At 43.7% G+C, this 13,904-nt stretch overlaps 1 protein-coding gene across 4 annotated transcripts; it reads left to right on the top strand.

Moving 5' to 3' along the window:
- The first annotated feature begins 2,166 nt into the window (after nt 1–2,166).
- Nucleotides 2,167–11,956, top strand: LOC124190028 (prolactin-releasing peptide receptor-like). 4 transcript variants are annotated; one of them, XM_046582542.1, is made up of 7 exons: nt 2,167–2,452; nt 7,421–7,923; nt 8,232–8,446; nt 8,514–8,607; nt 9,284–9,510; nt 9,586–9,874; nt 11,193–11,956. In XM_046582542.1, the coding sequence occupies exons 2-7, from the start codon at nt 7,501–7,503 to the stop codon at nt 11,559–11,561; spliced, it is 1,617 nt and encodes a 538-aa protein (XP_046438498.1). In that variant the 5' UTR covers nt 2,167–2,452; nt 7,421–7,500; the 3' UTR covers nt 11,562–11,956. The 4 variants fall into 4 exon arrangements, with proteins under 4 accessions (XP_046438498.1, XP_046438496.1, XP_046438499.1 ...); XM_046582540.1 differs by having other exon boundaries at nt 2,168–2,452; nt 11,148–11,956; XM_046582543.1 differs by lacking the exon at nt 2,167–2,452 and having other exon boundaries at nt 3,837–7,923.
- Nucleotides 11,957–13,904: the final 1,948 nt, after the last annotated feature.

Genomic DNA, 13,904 nt, shown 5'->3' with positions numbered 1-13,904 from the left:
CCCAACTAAATCAAATATGCGACACAGCGCGCGCGTTCCCATTGACGGGAGAGCAGCAAAGTTTGTACAAGCGACAAACACCTCGCCTATAGTTTTCTCCTATTTTTTTTTTCAAATCCAGGCGCCAAATGGTTTTCAAATCTCCTGTCTAAGACAGAAACAACTTGTCGCCGGATCGTCGGCCCATTTTCAATGAAGCCGCGCACCACCGAGTCAAATCAAAAAAAGGGGAAAAACAACTAAAACCTATATTGATTTTGTTATTTGTAATGTCGATAGAGGTCTGAGAGAGAGCGAGAAAAGAGAGACAACGTCACATGCTTCAAGACTCTTGAGGGATCGAGAAATCCTTGACAACGACGACAGACCGACCCTGGGAAAATACAGAAGAAAAAGGGAAACAAAACAGCGTGGGGGGGACTTGCACAGCAGCGAACGGAACAAGCAGCTTTTCGGATGATGCATATATAGGTATTAAGCCTCCACCCCAGAGATAACATGCAGGACCCCCCTCGTAAGACGTCTTGTCGTCAGGACAGAAGGAAAAAGGAGATAGTCTTGCTGGGCTATATAATAAGCGAACAAATACGGCCCGGCGAGGAGAAATGAAAAAGTGCACGACACACGTAGGCACAAGTTCCGATAAAAAGAAATCCAACCAAAGTTGGGTTTTAAGCACGGTAAGACGCTTCGACCCCAAAAACTTCTTTTCTTTAAATTTCTCTCCATATGCAAGACCACTCTCCAAATGGATTTCATATCCAATCCAGGAATATTTTTTAGCACACCGATGTGGGTAGATATAACTCAAACTTGGCATCGATCCATTTCCTTTTTCTTCTGCAGAATCAAGAATTAGAATAGAAGCATCTTCCAAATATTTCCCAAATAATCTCAAGCCACATGAAACCGTTTCAAAAACAGGATAGCGCCGGCTAAATTGCCTCAACTTCCGCCTTTTGAACCGATGACACGGCAAAGTAAATAAATGAATAGATCTCGTTTAGTACACCGTAATTAGTCCGTCGGTGGAAACATTAAAGTTTTGGCGGGCGAGAGAAAAGTGAAAATCGACAACAGATTTTTATGGTTTTTTCTAATTTTAATAGAAACGCGGAACTTTGCGGCCAGGGCGGTGCCCCGGTGCGTTTCAATCGTCGTCCAGTCGGACATTTTTATCTCAAAGCCACGGCCCATTCTGAAATGAGCTGTTGATATTCGACGAATTTACGGGCAAAGTCTTGCTGTGTGTGTGTTTATAAACATTTCTCGACTGCTCGATTCAACTGCCGAGCAGCGCTTTTCCGCTCTCTTGTGTACAAGGAAAACGGCCAAAGAAAACGAGTCCTAAACAGGAGTCGCCCGTCTGTCTATTTCCGTTTCCACGATCCAAAAGGATATAGAAAGCTCGACGGGCATCTTCTGGGAAAAAGCGCGGGCAATTCTTTTTCCATTTCAAACGTGAATGGATCGCTGATGGCGGACAAAATATCGAAAGTCGCATGAATGACCCATCAACAACTTTACAAATTTGAATATAGTCTGATTCAACTTAAAAAAAACTTTGTTACTTTTTCAACATGTTCACAAAATGATGGAAACGCGTAGGCGACGCTCTGCAACAGGCTTGAAATGTTTTCTTTTCTTTTTCAAATTTCTACACGTACTGCTCCTTATTCATTATATAGGAATAACGATGGGCATTGTGTGTCCAGTGTATACCTCATCCAAGTGCAAGTTTCCCCCCCGGCTAAGATAAACCTTCTTTTTTGTTAGTTGTTTGACGAGATGGCATAAAGAATTTGCAATTTGAACGAGTACCCGGGGCTAAGGAGGAGAAGGTCCAGCAGCCATCATCAAATTTGTCAAAAAAATGGAAATAATAAAAAGAAAAGAGATAAGAGATAAAAGTGATACTGCGAGAGGAGAGGCAATATCGCCGGAGGAATTGAGGGGAAGACCGATAAGATTGAAGGGTCGTCTCTGTGTGTCTCTCTCAAGATGATTATATGTTGCTCCCCCCACCCCATTTCATAATATAGTAAAGAGAGAGGGAAAAAAAGACAAGGAAGAACGCCCCCCTATCACTTTTTCTTTCCTTATGACGAGAGACTCATCGCCATCGCGCCTGTGCTGTGCCAGTCCCGCACGAGCGAAAAAAAGGAGGAGGAGGACTCTTGTGCCGTGTCCGCTCCTGGGCTCCTTTCCGCTCACTTCCTTGATCTTGAAAGGAGCGCGGAAATAATATCAGACCAGGTCCCGACTCGCATCCAGTTGCCGATCGACTGTGCCAACGGATAGGTCCATGGGTCCGTTATTCCAGCTCAACATACACACACACTCAATATACCCCCTTCGCTTCTTGTTGCCTGTCAAAAGTGTCTCTGTTTTTTCTTCCGCCAGCCCCGTTTTCTCTATAAAACCATCCAGCAACAACTAAAAAGTCAAAGAGGTACGTTCATTTTTATACTCGAACCGCAAAATTTTGTTTTTTAAGCGCCTTGCACTTGTTATAATACGAACACGGTCGTCACTGATGGGTAAATTGGATTTTCAAAACTCTTTGGACTCAACTGCGGTGAGCAGCTCTTTTGAACGGCCCTAGTTAAAAGCAACGTCAAGTGTTACGTCAACAAGAATCGGCCCACTTCTTTTGACAAAAAGCCAAGCAAACATGTACAGGGGTTGATAGATGGACCGCATCCTTCACGTCGACTGCAGAAGATGGGAGCCATTTAGTTTCTTCTTTTTAAAAAACAAATCAACAAGAAAAAAGGCAAATAATTGAGAAATGGATAGAAAAAGTGTCTGAATAATCAGCCAGAGTGACACGACACATTTGGTTGAAAGACTAAAAATAGGGAAGCTATCAATTTTCGACCGCGTGAAAAAAAACGGATAAATTAAGTACACACCATCTTTGTCAACAACACACCTCTTGATAATATGTGCCGACGCCCATTGCCGCTGATTAACTCGCCTTTATACATCAGTCGGCCATGGGATCCGTGACGCTGCCAACTTTTTTTCTTCCTTTTTTTGTTCCCTCCACCGATATTTATGTAGCCAAGACGATTTATATACAGCAAATCCTAGCCAGGAACCCAGTCGCTTATTTAACGTCGTCTACATTCGGGTGTCCGTCCAGGGAACTGTCCGTAGAAAGCGCAATAATTACGTCAGACTCTACAAAAACATGCAACGAGAAATTTTACTGCGGTAAAGACAGAAAAGAGAAAATCGATCCTAAAATATTTCACGAGGATCAACGAAACGAAAAGTTGCCGAAAGCCAAGCTGAAACAATAAGTAACAAAATAAATTTTCCAACAGCGCACTCAACGATACCAACATTGATGATGGATTGGATCACACCCATTCGTTTTTCTGGTATAATTATGCGCATACTTATATGCCACGTTCGTCTTTTTTCTTGTGTGTTGATGTTTCTTAGTCATCGCATTATCACCAGTTGAATCAATATAACGATTTCAGATTCAAAGTAGTAATTTCTCGAGTGTTTCCCGGAGGGCCATCACAATTTCTCTTTTCCCCAGTCCGGTGATGAATTGAAAAAGAGCAAAAGGTAAAACTGTCGGCAACTGCTGATGGTTATCTCTGATCAAAAATTCAATCAAGAGCGTCGAAACGAATGGATTTCGGTAGTTGCGTGACATTTCTCCGGAAATCAAGTTTAGTGCGTCATCACACAGCTGGAAAAAAAATTCCCCTTTTAATCAAAGCCCCCCCCCCCCCCGAAAACTCTCAACTCGTCAGATCAAACTTGGTCACATCAAAACCAAAAGTAGGAACGAAATGTGCAACCAAAAGCAGAAACGGTTTGGTGCACAGACGACGTTACATCTATACGATTACGCGAAAAAAGTTATCGGATATCGTCACACGACTTTCTTTCGTTCGTGTCCTAATCAAAACACAACGCACTTCGTTATTTCCAACGTCACTTCCTGAGATCTCTGCCCAACTTTGTTTTGTAGACACGGGAAAACCCCACTGACGAGATATTCGTGCGTAAATTCGTTATAGGATAGGTCGATAAACAACCCGAGTTACATCAAACTGGCAGCACAATTGTTTACCAGTTTGACTGGCAACAAAAACAAACGAACATGAAATAAGACTGCAGATATTAGTTTCCTTCCAGGTCTAGGCCCCACGTGTGCCGGTAACCATATACATACACGTACACCAAGCAAACGAAGAAATAATCTAAATAGGGTCGATTCCAAATGAAAATGGACACTTACTTTGCTCTCCGTGGAATTAGCAGCTCGGGCAACACCCAGTTGTTATTGTGTAGGGGATTCAAACACTCGGATGTCCGTGGATGTGAGAGATAAAATCCGCCATAATCTTTTGCCTATCGTTAGGCAAAAGGCAAAGTTCGAAAACGCCACTGTTGGTGAGCAGACAGCACTCAGCAGCGATGATGGCGTCGTCTGCTGAAGTTCTCGTAGCAACAATCAAACTAGACACTTTCAACAGTTGTAAATGACGTGTTCAATCAGTTAGACCATTCAAACGTGAAGAATATACGTGGAACTAGTCGATTTTCTTCTTCTTCAATTCACCAACCTGCAAATACAAAGGAGTATTAGAAGATAAGTCAATTTGAACTTTGGCATTCGTGGTAGTTTTAATTGATTATGAAAGCTTGTAGAGTTGTGGTGTTGCACACAAATGATTACTGGGAATCTAGCCCTGGGACTTTGCCTCAAACTATATTACTTTGGTTGTTCAACTTTCTTACTCTATTGTGAGGTAGAATATTTGAGAAATTCAAACTTGACATTCATTTGTGTGAACCATTTTCGTGTTGTACTTTGGTGTAGTAGTAGTCTGTCTGTCAGATTATTATTCAAACCCATAGAAATTGCTGGGGTACAAGGGATCGAGTAGAAGCTCAGGGTAGATCTATTAAAGCCACAGATCATTTGGTGGTAGACTAATAATACGAAGAAATCTTGCCAAGAAAACTGGCCCCAAGCCAAAGGAAAGGCAATTCACCATCCTAATTAAAACATGATAGAACTATATACATAATACATTACTACGTAATTTGATGCAACTCCCGACCAAAAAGAAATTCCGGCTAGTGGCTATCTGTCACGACATCTAACTGGGTGGGGCGCTAATCAGTGTTAATGTTGATTAGAGTGACATTGCGGACGACGGGAGTCGTGGCGTGAGTGAAAGAAATAGTCCTAAAAAAATCTTTGGCTGATGTTTTACATTAGTAGAATTTCGTGAATGGTTAGCGTGACGAATAAATCTGCGCTCAGCTGCTCGGTCGATGGTCGCAAAGTTGTCAGTTGTCTCGACAACTGGGCAACTTTGTTTCGCTTTCGCTGTTGTCCGGTAGCGTCCAGCAGGAAAACGGGATCATTTCTCGTGACTTGACAGTTAGACGGGGGCACTCTACGACGTAGGATATTACACATGTTTCGATTTCCATTTGACTGAACTAAAAAGGACAGGGGGTGCGATGTCTAGTCGAGCGAATGTTGAAAGTCTAATTTCCCCCCCAATTACGACAGAGACGAGTTTCGACCTTTTAATCATCCGGGCGGAGGAAATCATTATTTTCCCTCCTTTGATTTCATATTCAAATCGACTAACGAGCAAAGGCGATAACAACCCGTGTAATCAACTGTTATGCAATACTTGTTCTCGCTTTCCTTGATTAAAGGCCGTGTTGTGTCTGCACACCTCCGCACCCTGTAGCGTGATCCACCGCAAGGGATCCTTTTTTCCCCCCCATACATTCGCTATAATGGGGTGGGGGGGGGGGCATTATTAAAAGAACTAGCGCATAAACTAACAGCTGTTTTGTTGACTCGCTACTTTACTTGCGTGCCGTCAATAAGTGACGAGTTGGTAGTTTCGTGTTATTGATAAGCGTCGCATATAGAAAACACGACCGGAACACGCCATCACACAAGCCAACGGTCGTGAATACAACCCGTTACCGTACCAGTTTTTGACGGAACGAACGTCGGGGGGAAAAAGGCCGGAACTGCTGTGCAGAGTCGGACGGATGATGGAAGAGGAAATGGATTCCATTTCAGGTCAAAGCTCCTCTCAACTCTATACAGCATACATACACCACACCGTCGCGTATTGAATACGTGTCTAAGTTGTTGTTGAGTTGATATTAAAAGGGTGGGGGTCCATTACCCAACATAAAATACTTGGGTAGGGTTATATTATTGCCCGTCAACCGTAAAGCTGGAATCTTTTTCCCTTCTGGAAACCGCATCTTGGAATGATCTGCTATAGCCGTGTCTATAATAAAGTCGGGGCCGGTGTGTTGTACACTGCCAATATCCAAAGCAATAACACGCTCCTCTGGCTTGTTGATTGATCTTTCTCCTCGTCCCATACAATGGCGAATCTCGGCGTAATAATTACAAAATAAAAATAAAAGATCCCTGGCTGCTGCTGCTGTTGTCTCGTAGGATATTGATTTTTCGCAGTAAATATTTTTCTTTTTCCCCGTTATTATTTAAAAAAAAAAGATATTTAATCAATAACAAAACAAAAAAAACTGGCTTTGTTATTTGTCATTCCCTTTAAAAAATTAAAAATAAAAAGACGCTCATTTTCCCAGAATATTTTTGCCGCTAAAGGCTAAAGCGTGTACGTGCAAGAATTGCGTAGGGCGTCGTACAGAGTTGATGCAGTGATTGCGTTCGACACGTGTGTGGTTCCCAGTCCATCGCTTTTATAATCAGCGCCTCAACGTGAAGAATAGAAAAGGCAAAATTCCTCGAAGAAGACGAATATAAAATACATCTTCGACATTACAATTCACATGTCGCTATGCGTTCACATCAAAAGAGACGAGCTGCTCTGTTGGTTTAATCAAAGAGGATGATGAGTTTCCACGTAACCAAACTCAGGAGGGGGGGGGGCGGTTCGTTGGGTGTGAATGAAGCGGATGAGAAAATTCAAAATCTTTTGGCTTAAAAATAATTTATCCTTCGATGAAGAAAATGAAAGAAAAATCTTGGAAAATGGCAGAGCAGAAATCACGTTGAAATCCACCTTTGATGTGGGTGTGTGTGTGTTGCTTTTATTGTGTTGACTCTCCAGAGACTTCCCACCTACCAATCTCGAGATGATTTTATTCTTCACCACCACCACCACCCACTCATCACCATAGGTTTCAACTCATTATCTGACGATACCGAAAAATCGGAATCCAACCGTTGCCATGGTGACGCGAAATATTTTGTTTTTTAAATGAATAATGTTTCGTCTAGTTCCGGTGACATTCGGTTGATTGCGACAGAACTGCAAATGACAGATTTTGAGTTACTCTTTTGGGGGTAACGAACAATTATAGAATAACTGTGACACAACATTGACAGCAGTTGGACCAATTTCTTCTTTCCCAGGTTATTTTTAGGTGCCGCTGATTGCGGGGCCTGACTTCCGAATTTCCTACGACAGACAGCTGTATCAAAAAATAGTCACGATGATGATGTACGAAGATGACGGAGCCAACGTGAGCAGCACCAGTTTGCTGTTGACGACCGGTGGTGCTGGTGCCGCTGGCCTGAATAACAACCCCAACTATTTGGAGAGCAGCAACGGCAGTAATTGGACCAATTGGACTGGCGAGTCGGAGGATTACTTGAAGAGCAGCCCGGCCGTCCAGGTCCACATTTACATTTTGTACGCCGTCATCTTCACCGTGGGATTGGTGGGCAACGTCCTAGTAGTCTTCGTCGTGGCCCAAAACAAAGCCATGCAAACCGTCACCAATTGTTACATCGCCAATTTGGCCCTGTCCGACATTTTACTCTGCGTCCTGGCCGTCCCCTTCACGCCACTCTACTTTTTCCTCAAAGAGTGGATTTTCGGCAAAATCCTGTGCCACTTGGTGGCCTACTCACAGGTGAGTGCTATCAAAGTATTTCCCTCCCCCAAATACAATTTGCATCTTCTTTTCAACCATCATCGTCAGATGGTAAAAATCCCGTACGCGACCTTTCGTGATCAAAAGAAGCTTTTGAGATACAATTCCGCCAAGAGTTGCTACTACTCCGGCCAAGCCGATTTCATTGCTATAGTGACGCACCGAGAGAAAACTTTGACACCCGCACTCTGAATAAATAAATAAATCAAATCTAATAAGATAAAAGACATTGACTTGTAGATTTTTTAAAAAAGGAAAATTTCAATGTAAAAATTGTGAACACACAGGGGACATCGGTGTACGTGTCGACGCTGACGTTGACTTCGATCGCCATCGACCGTTTCTTCGTCATCTTGTATCCGTTCCGCCCGCGGATGAAAATGACCACCTGCTGGATCACCATCTGCATCATCTGGCTGGTGGCACTCTGCGCCACACTGCCCTACGGCATTTTCGTCGACATTCGAATCATCTCAAACGTCACGTACTGCGAGGAGAGCTGGTATTAATATTAAATCATAACAATTGAAATAATGATTTGTACTGATCATACACGAATTGGCCGACAGGACGTCGGATTACGACCGGCAAATCTACGGAGCCGTCACGTCCGTCATGCAGTTTGTCGTCCCGTTCGTCATCATGGCCTTCGCCTACACCAAGGTAATCATAATAATGATTCAACTTCCACCCACTCAGACTTTTCGAGAGAGAAATTGGGTCCTTGATGTGACACTTGGACAAATGAAGACGGGCGAGTGACACGCGAAAGCTTTCAACATCTCAAAAGGGCAACAGGATATTGGCCGTGATGACTATTGGTCCCGTCACAAGCTCCCGCCGGGGGGAAAAAAGAAGAAAACTTGTTGGAATAAGCTGCACGAACGTTTTACGAAACGACCAATCGAGTTTCTAGTTGCACTTCACGGCTCATTAGTCCTCCGTGTTTTCCAGGAAAATCAAAAGAGCATCTCGGGTTGTTTTTTTCCTTCTCTCTCAAATTCATTCCGACTGCAAAAAGGTTTAGACAACTTTCATCTGACAAACTTTGTTTAATGAATAACCAAGTCTCGGATAATTAGCTTCATATTCATTGACGGACCGACGGCGACGCCCCTTCATATCTTACACAATTCCGCAGGCACTGTAATTCCGCCGGTTGCCAGAAGCAAAATAAAAACAAACAAAAAACACTGTGATATTCATGCAGAAGCTTCATTAGTGCACTGTGCTGGAAGGGGGCCATGTTCTAGGAATCAATTCTAGAGCGAAATGATATCGATCGTTTTATAGCTCCTCTCACTTAACATGTCGGGTTTGGTTTGTTTGTTGACATCAGGTGTCGCTCAAATTGGCCGACCGCAGCCGTGAAAAGGCCAAAATCCGTCTGAGGAGTTGCCGCGGTGAGGAGCTGGATCGCGAGCGCAAGCGACGCACTAATCGCATGCTGATTGCCATGGTGACCATTTTCGGAGCCTCATGGATGCCCCTCAATCTCATCAACTTGCTCAACGACCTCTACGCCGAATACGGAATGGCCTGGTGGAAATACTACAACCTTTGCTTGTCAGTTGATTAATCCTCCAACCAACCGTTTCCGGGTTCTAATGAACTTTTTTTATTTTTACGTGGGGCCTGCAGCTTCTTGGCTCACACGATCGCCATGTCGTCCACCTGCTACAACGTTTTCCTCTACGCCTGGCTCAACGACAACTTCCGCAAGGAGCTCAAACGCATTCTGCCTTGCTTCCCAGCGCCGGCCGCTTCATCCAGCACCGGCGGCGTCGTCGGGGCCGCCAGCGTCATGAATCCTGTCCCAGGATCGATGCCCATCGACGCTGCAGTCTCGGCCGCTAATCAGAAACGCTCAGTCAACGGCGACCAGCAACGCGATGCCACTCGCTCCAATCCAATGAATCAATCGCCCCAGGTAAAACAAAAATTCACTTTTCTGCATTATTAACGATGGCTGAAATAGATCAAATGTTATTAGCGATACTGCATCTTGCGTAGTAGTAGTAGACCTCCCCTTGTTATCTATTCGTTCCTGTGGTGTGTCGTTGATGGACAAATCGATCAACGGCGCCTACGCATCGATCGTCTAACCACTCCCGCAACAGCAACTTAAACAATATTACAGTCTAATATCTTTTTCAAGTTGCATTAAAAGTAGCTATTTTTATATAGAATAGAAAGCGCGTTACCAAGGAAAGAGAGTAAAAATGGGATAGAACGAGCGAGCGGGATAGAAGAAAATGTGTCCGGACACAATCGATCAGGATTTTCTCTTAGGGAGCAGAGACGGGCGACTTTAGCGCGACTTTGGCTTCTATTCGGCGACACTGCCAAAATAAAAAGAAAATAAGAGGATGGCACACAGCACACTCGTACAGCGGCCAACGGGGTATATATATAGATATCGAGAAAGAAAAGTGGTACTTGATAGAGAGAGTGCTATGAGAAAAGGACAAGGATGCGCCAGCAGAAGAGAAGTGGCGGGACGTTGATGGATCGGATGAGGGCCGCCTCCACCTAAACGAATGCCAAAGCTGATGGTTTCTAAACCTACACCGACGTCCGACTCAACCCCCTCTATTACCAGCCCAGATATAAACTACATCTCTCTCTCTCTCGTGAATGATTTCTCTCTCCTGCGGTTTCCCCCCTTTTTTTACCCCTTGGAATAACGTAAAAATCCGACATCATCATTCATAACACTCTATAAAGCTTAGATGCTATATAACTCACGGCGCGCCACTGTTTCAAAGCGAATTCCGGCAATGATTTATTATCGGACGGCCAAAAAGACAGAGCCTATTATCGAGATAGCGGCATCTCTGAACCTCAAAAACTCCATTTGGGTGGACGATGTTGCAGCTCACGTACATTCCCGGAACCGAAAAAAGATCATTACCGCAGCAGCGGGCCAGTGGCAGAGTCCATCAGACTAAATATTTGATCTATGTCCCTGTCGAAAAATAGAAAAAAAGTGTAGCTTATATAAATATATGTGTGTCTGTGAATGTGATGTGATCTGTAGTGAGCATCTTGACTTATTTTTTTCTTTTCTTCCTTCTTCCGCAATTTTCTCTTTGGGTGGGAAACATTTTTTTCACCACCCCTTTTTTTTGGGGGCTTTTCTTTACTTTCTGCCTCCCCCATTTTTTCCTTGGGCTGTTTTTCTTCTTTCTGCGAATCTCCAGTCAGATTCTGAGGGTGATGCTGAATGTGCTACATCATGTGTGCAGATCCTGCTTCCGGGCGAGACGGAAGACGGAGAACTGATGAATCACGACGACGACGACTATCAGCCGACGTTTGAAACGGCCGCCAACGCCACATCGCCCGTTACTTCGGCTGATGGAAAAGCCACCACCAACAACGTCGAGCGGAATCAATGGCAACAGCAGCAGCAACAACCGTCTGTCGTGATTGAACTGACCCCCATGACGTATTCGCCGGTAACATCCGACACCTGCCCGCAGTGCTCCTCGTCGGCGGCCAAGACGTCGTTCATGACATTTGACGAGTTGGCAGACGCCAGCGCCCTCATTATCACTAATAGCCCTGCAGCAGCAGCCAACAACCCATCCGCCGCAGCCGTCACCAACTGTTAACAGCTGCCAAAAACTTGTACACAACTAGTCCACCATCACATCACAAACAGCAGCAGCAACAAATTGTAAATGTCAATCAATGTTTTTATTTTTCATCCATTTTTCTCCACTTCCGGTTTTTTAAAGGGGCGGCTGCTACTACGCTGTACATTGGCCAAATTTTGTTTCTTTTCATATCTCAATGTGTGTACATATAAATATAGAGCCCTACTATTAAATATAATTCGTCAATGATTTCGTGTTCAATCACCATACAAATTAAGTGTGCTGTTCTCTCGTTCGATGGATCCTTCTTCTTTTGATCGTTATTATTTTGGTCGTTTAAATTGAAAAAAAAATAAAAAAATCCTGTGCTTTGATTGTCACGCCAAGGAAATACATAATCGATAACGTCACACAGTGGAAAAGCTCTCGCGTATTTTGTTTTCCCACAAAAACTACAAAATGAATTACGAGACATTCACAAAAGATATACACCCCATGGCCCACTGTCAGTGTTCAGTCGTTGTAAAACAGCTAGCACGTTTTCTTAGATTTTTACACAGTTTCCACTATAAATCTGTCATTCGCTGGAGCGAGAAATAAGAATATCAGTTATTTGCATGAACAAATTCAAATCGATTTAATTTCTTCCGATTTCTTTATTTCCACTTTGTTGAGCTGGAAAAGAAAACTCTTTTCACCGTCTATAAGAGTCTTACGCCCAAAACAGTGAGCATTACACTTGTTGTTTGTACTTGAAACAAGAGTACGTCCAGCAAAAGTGGTCGAGCAAAAGATCGAAAGTGAAAGGGGAAAAACAGGAAGGAAATGGGGGGCGAAATCAAGTGGATGTTTTCTTGTCGATCCTGCAGCAGCTGGATCGACGATGGAATATTCTCAGGCGGAGGAAAAACCTATATACAGCACTCAGTCCAAAAGGATACAAGACCGGCCAGCACTCTATGAGAACATGTGAATAGAATCGATGGGCGCGGTCGTGCCCGGCTAATTTATCTGTAGCCATTTAACCTGACCATTCAGGGTACGTGGGTAAACCCGGCAAGTGAACCCGAGAAGAAGGAGAAACTGGGACAAACATTTTTTTTTCATTCCACTGCGGACGGAAGCGAAGAAAAAAGACTGAGAGATCCATTTGGAACGAAATTGTGAACGCCGGAATAAAACTGTTTGTTTTGATTGCCCTCACGGAGCAAAGCAAATCTGTTGGATCACTTCCAACAGAGAACCTACACACTGTTTCCATGCTCCTATAATATATTTTAGTTGGACAAAGACACTTTGATGGCCATCATCTCCCCCCCCCCCCTCCAGCACTCACGTTGCTTCTCGAGTCGATCCGCCGTGCGCCCAATCTAAAAGAAAAGAAACAAAAACTACTGGATGGATAAAAGCGGAGTAGATGGAAGATTTTTCCCCCAAGCTCTCACGAGAATTGGTGTACACTTTTTTTATTGTTTCGGCGTATTTAGTATAGTCCCCTTTTTTTATTTCCCCCTTTCTCTCTCGCCCACTGATGATTTATGCAGGGGGTTCATTTAAATTTCGGGACTGGCGCATCACGACACGGTCGTACATGTGTAGTAAACTGAGGCCATAGACGTTAATTCCCCAATGAACCATCCCACGCAATCGCATACTCTCATCCGCCAACTTCAATCGGGTGCAGTGTATACCCGTAGATGAAATTCCACGAAAAAGATATTACACATGTACATGCAACAACAACTCTAACACTTTGCCTACACTTAAAAAAGGCCAAAAACATTAAACTTTTACATAAATCTAGGGCCTCCATTAGAATGACGAGACACGTTCGCCCATGTATAGATTATACAGGAGCGTCGTTTAATCATCCAGGATGCATTAGAATCTTTAATAAGACCTTTGAATCGTAGATGATGGACCTTCCCCCCCTTTAACGATTCCTTTTCCCAGCAGTCGAAATTCTCTGATAGAAATCAAAGAGTATTGAAGCGGCGGCAGGTGAAGTTATTCACACGAGTTGAATAATTTAATAAGATCCAAAAAGAGCCAAGGTATTTCCATAGACGAACCAAACATACAGAGCAGCGATTATGAAATTACATAGGTATTAATAAAGAGGCCTCATTCTACGACTGCATACCTATGACCAAGTTTCATCCAAAGACGCAGCAGACGTGTCTCGGGTATTTATCGATTCGCCCGCAGGCATAGTTTGCGCGTTTTCTTCCAATCAGTGGCCATATTGGCCGATATGACAGCCAGGGCCAGCCCCCCTCTGGCTGTAATGTACAACAATCCAAAAAGACAAAGTTACAATTTCCACACTGTCAATAACAACGGATGACGTCCGGGGAA

The sequence above is a fragment of the Daphnia pulex genome, chromosome 3 (genome assembly GCF_021134715.1).
Source record: "Daphnia pulex isolate KAP4 chromosome 3, ASM2113471v1".
Taxonomy (NCBI): domain Eukaryota; kingdom Metazoa; phylum Arthropoda; class Branchiopoda; order Diplostraca; family Daphniidae; genus Daphnia; species Daphnia pulex.
This window is presented reverse-complemented; position numbering and strand designations above follow the sequence as displayed.

Coding starts and splice junctions, on each gene's coding strand:
- LOC124190028 (XM_046582540.1), top strand. CDS start 7,501: ATGATGATGTACGAAGATGACGGAGCCAACGTGAGCAGCACCAGTTTG. Junction 7,924..8,231: donor ACTTGGTGGCCTACTCACAG/GTGAGTGCTATC, acceptor GTGAACACACAG/GGGACATCGGTGTACGTGTC. Junction 9,875..11,147: donor CAATGAATCAATCGCCCCAG/GTAAAACAAAAA, acceptor GCGAATCTCCAG/TCAGATTCTGAGGGTGATGC.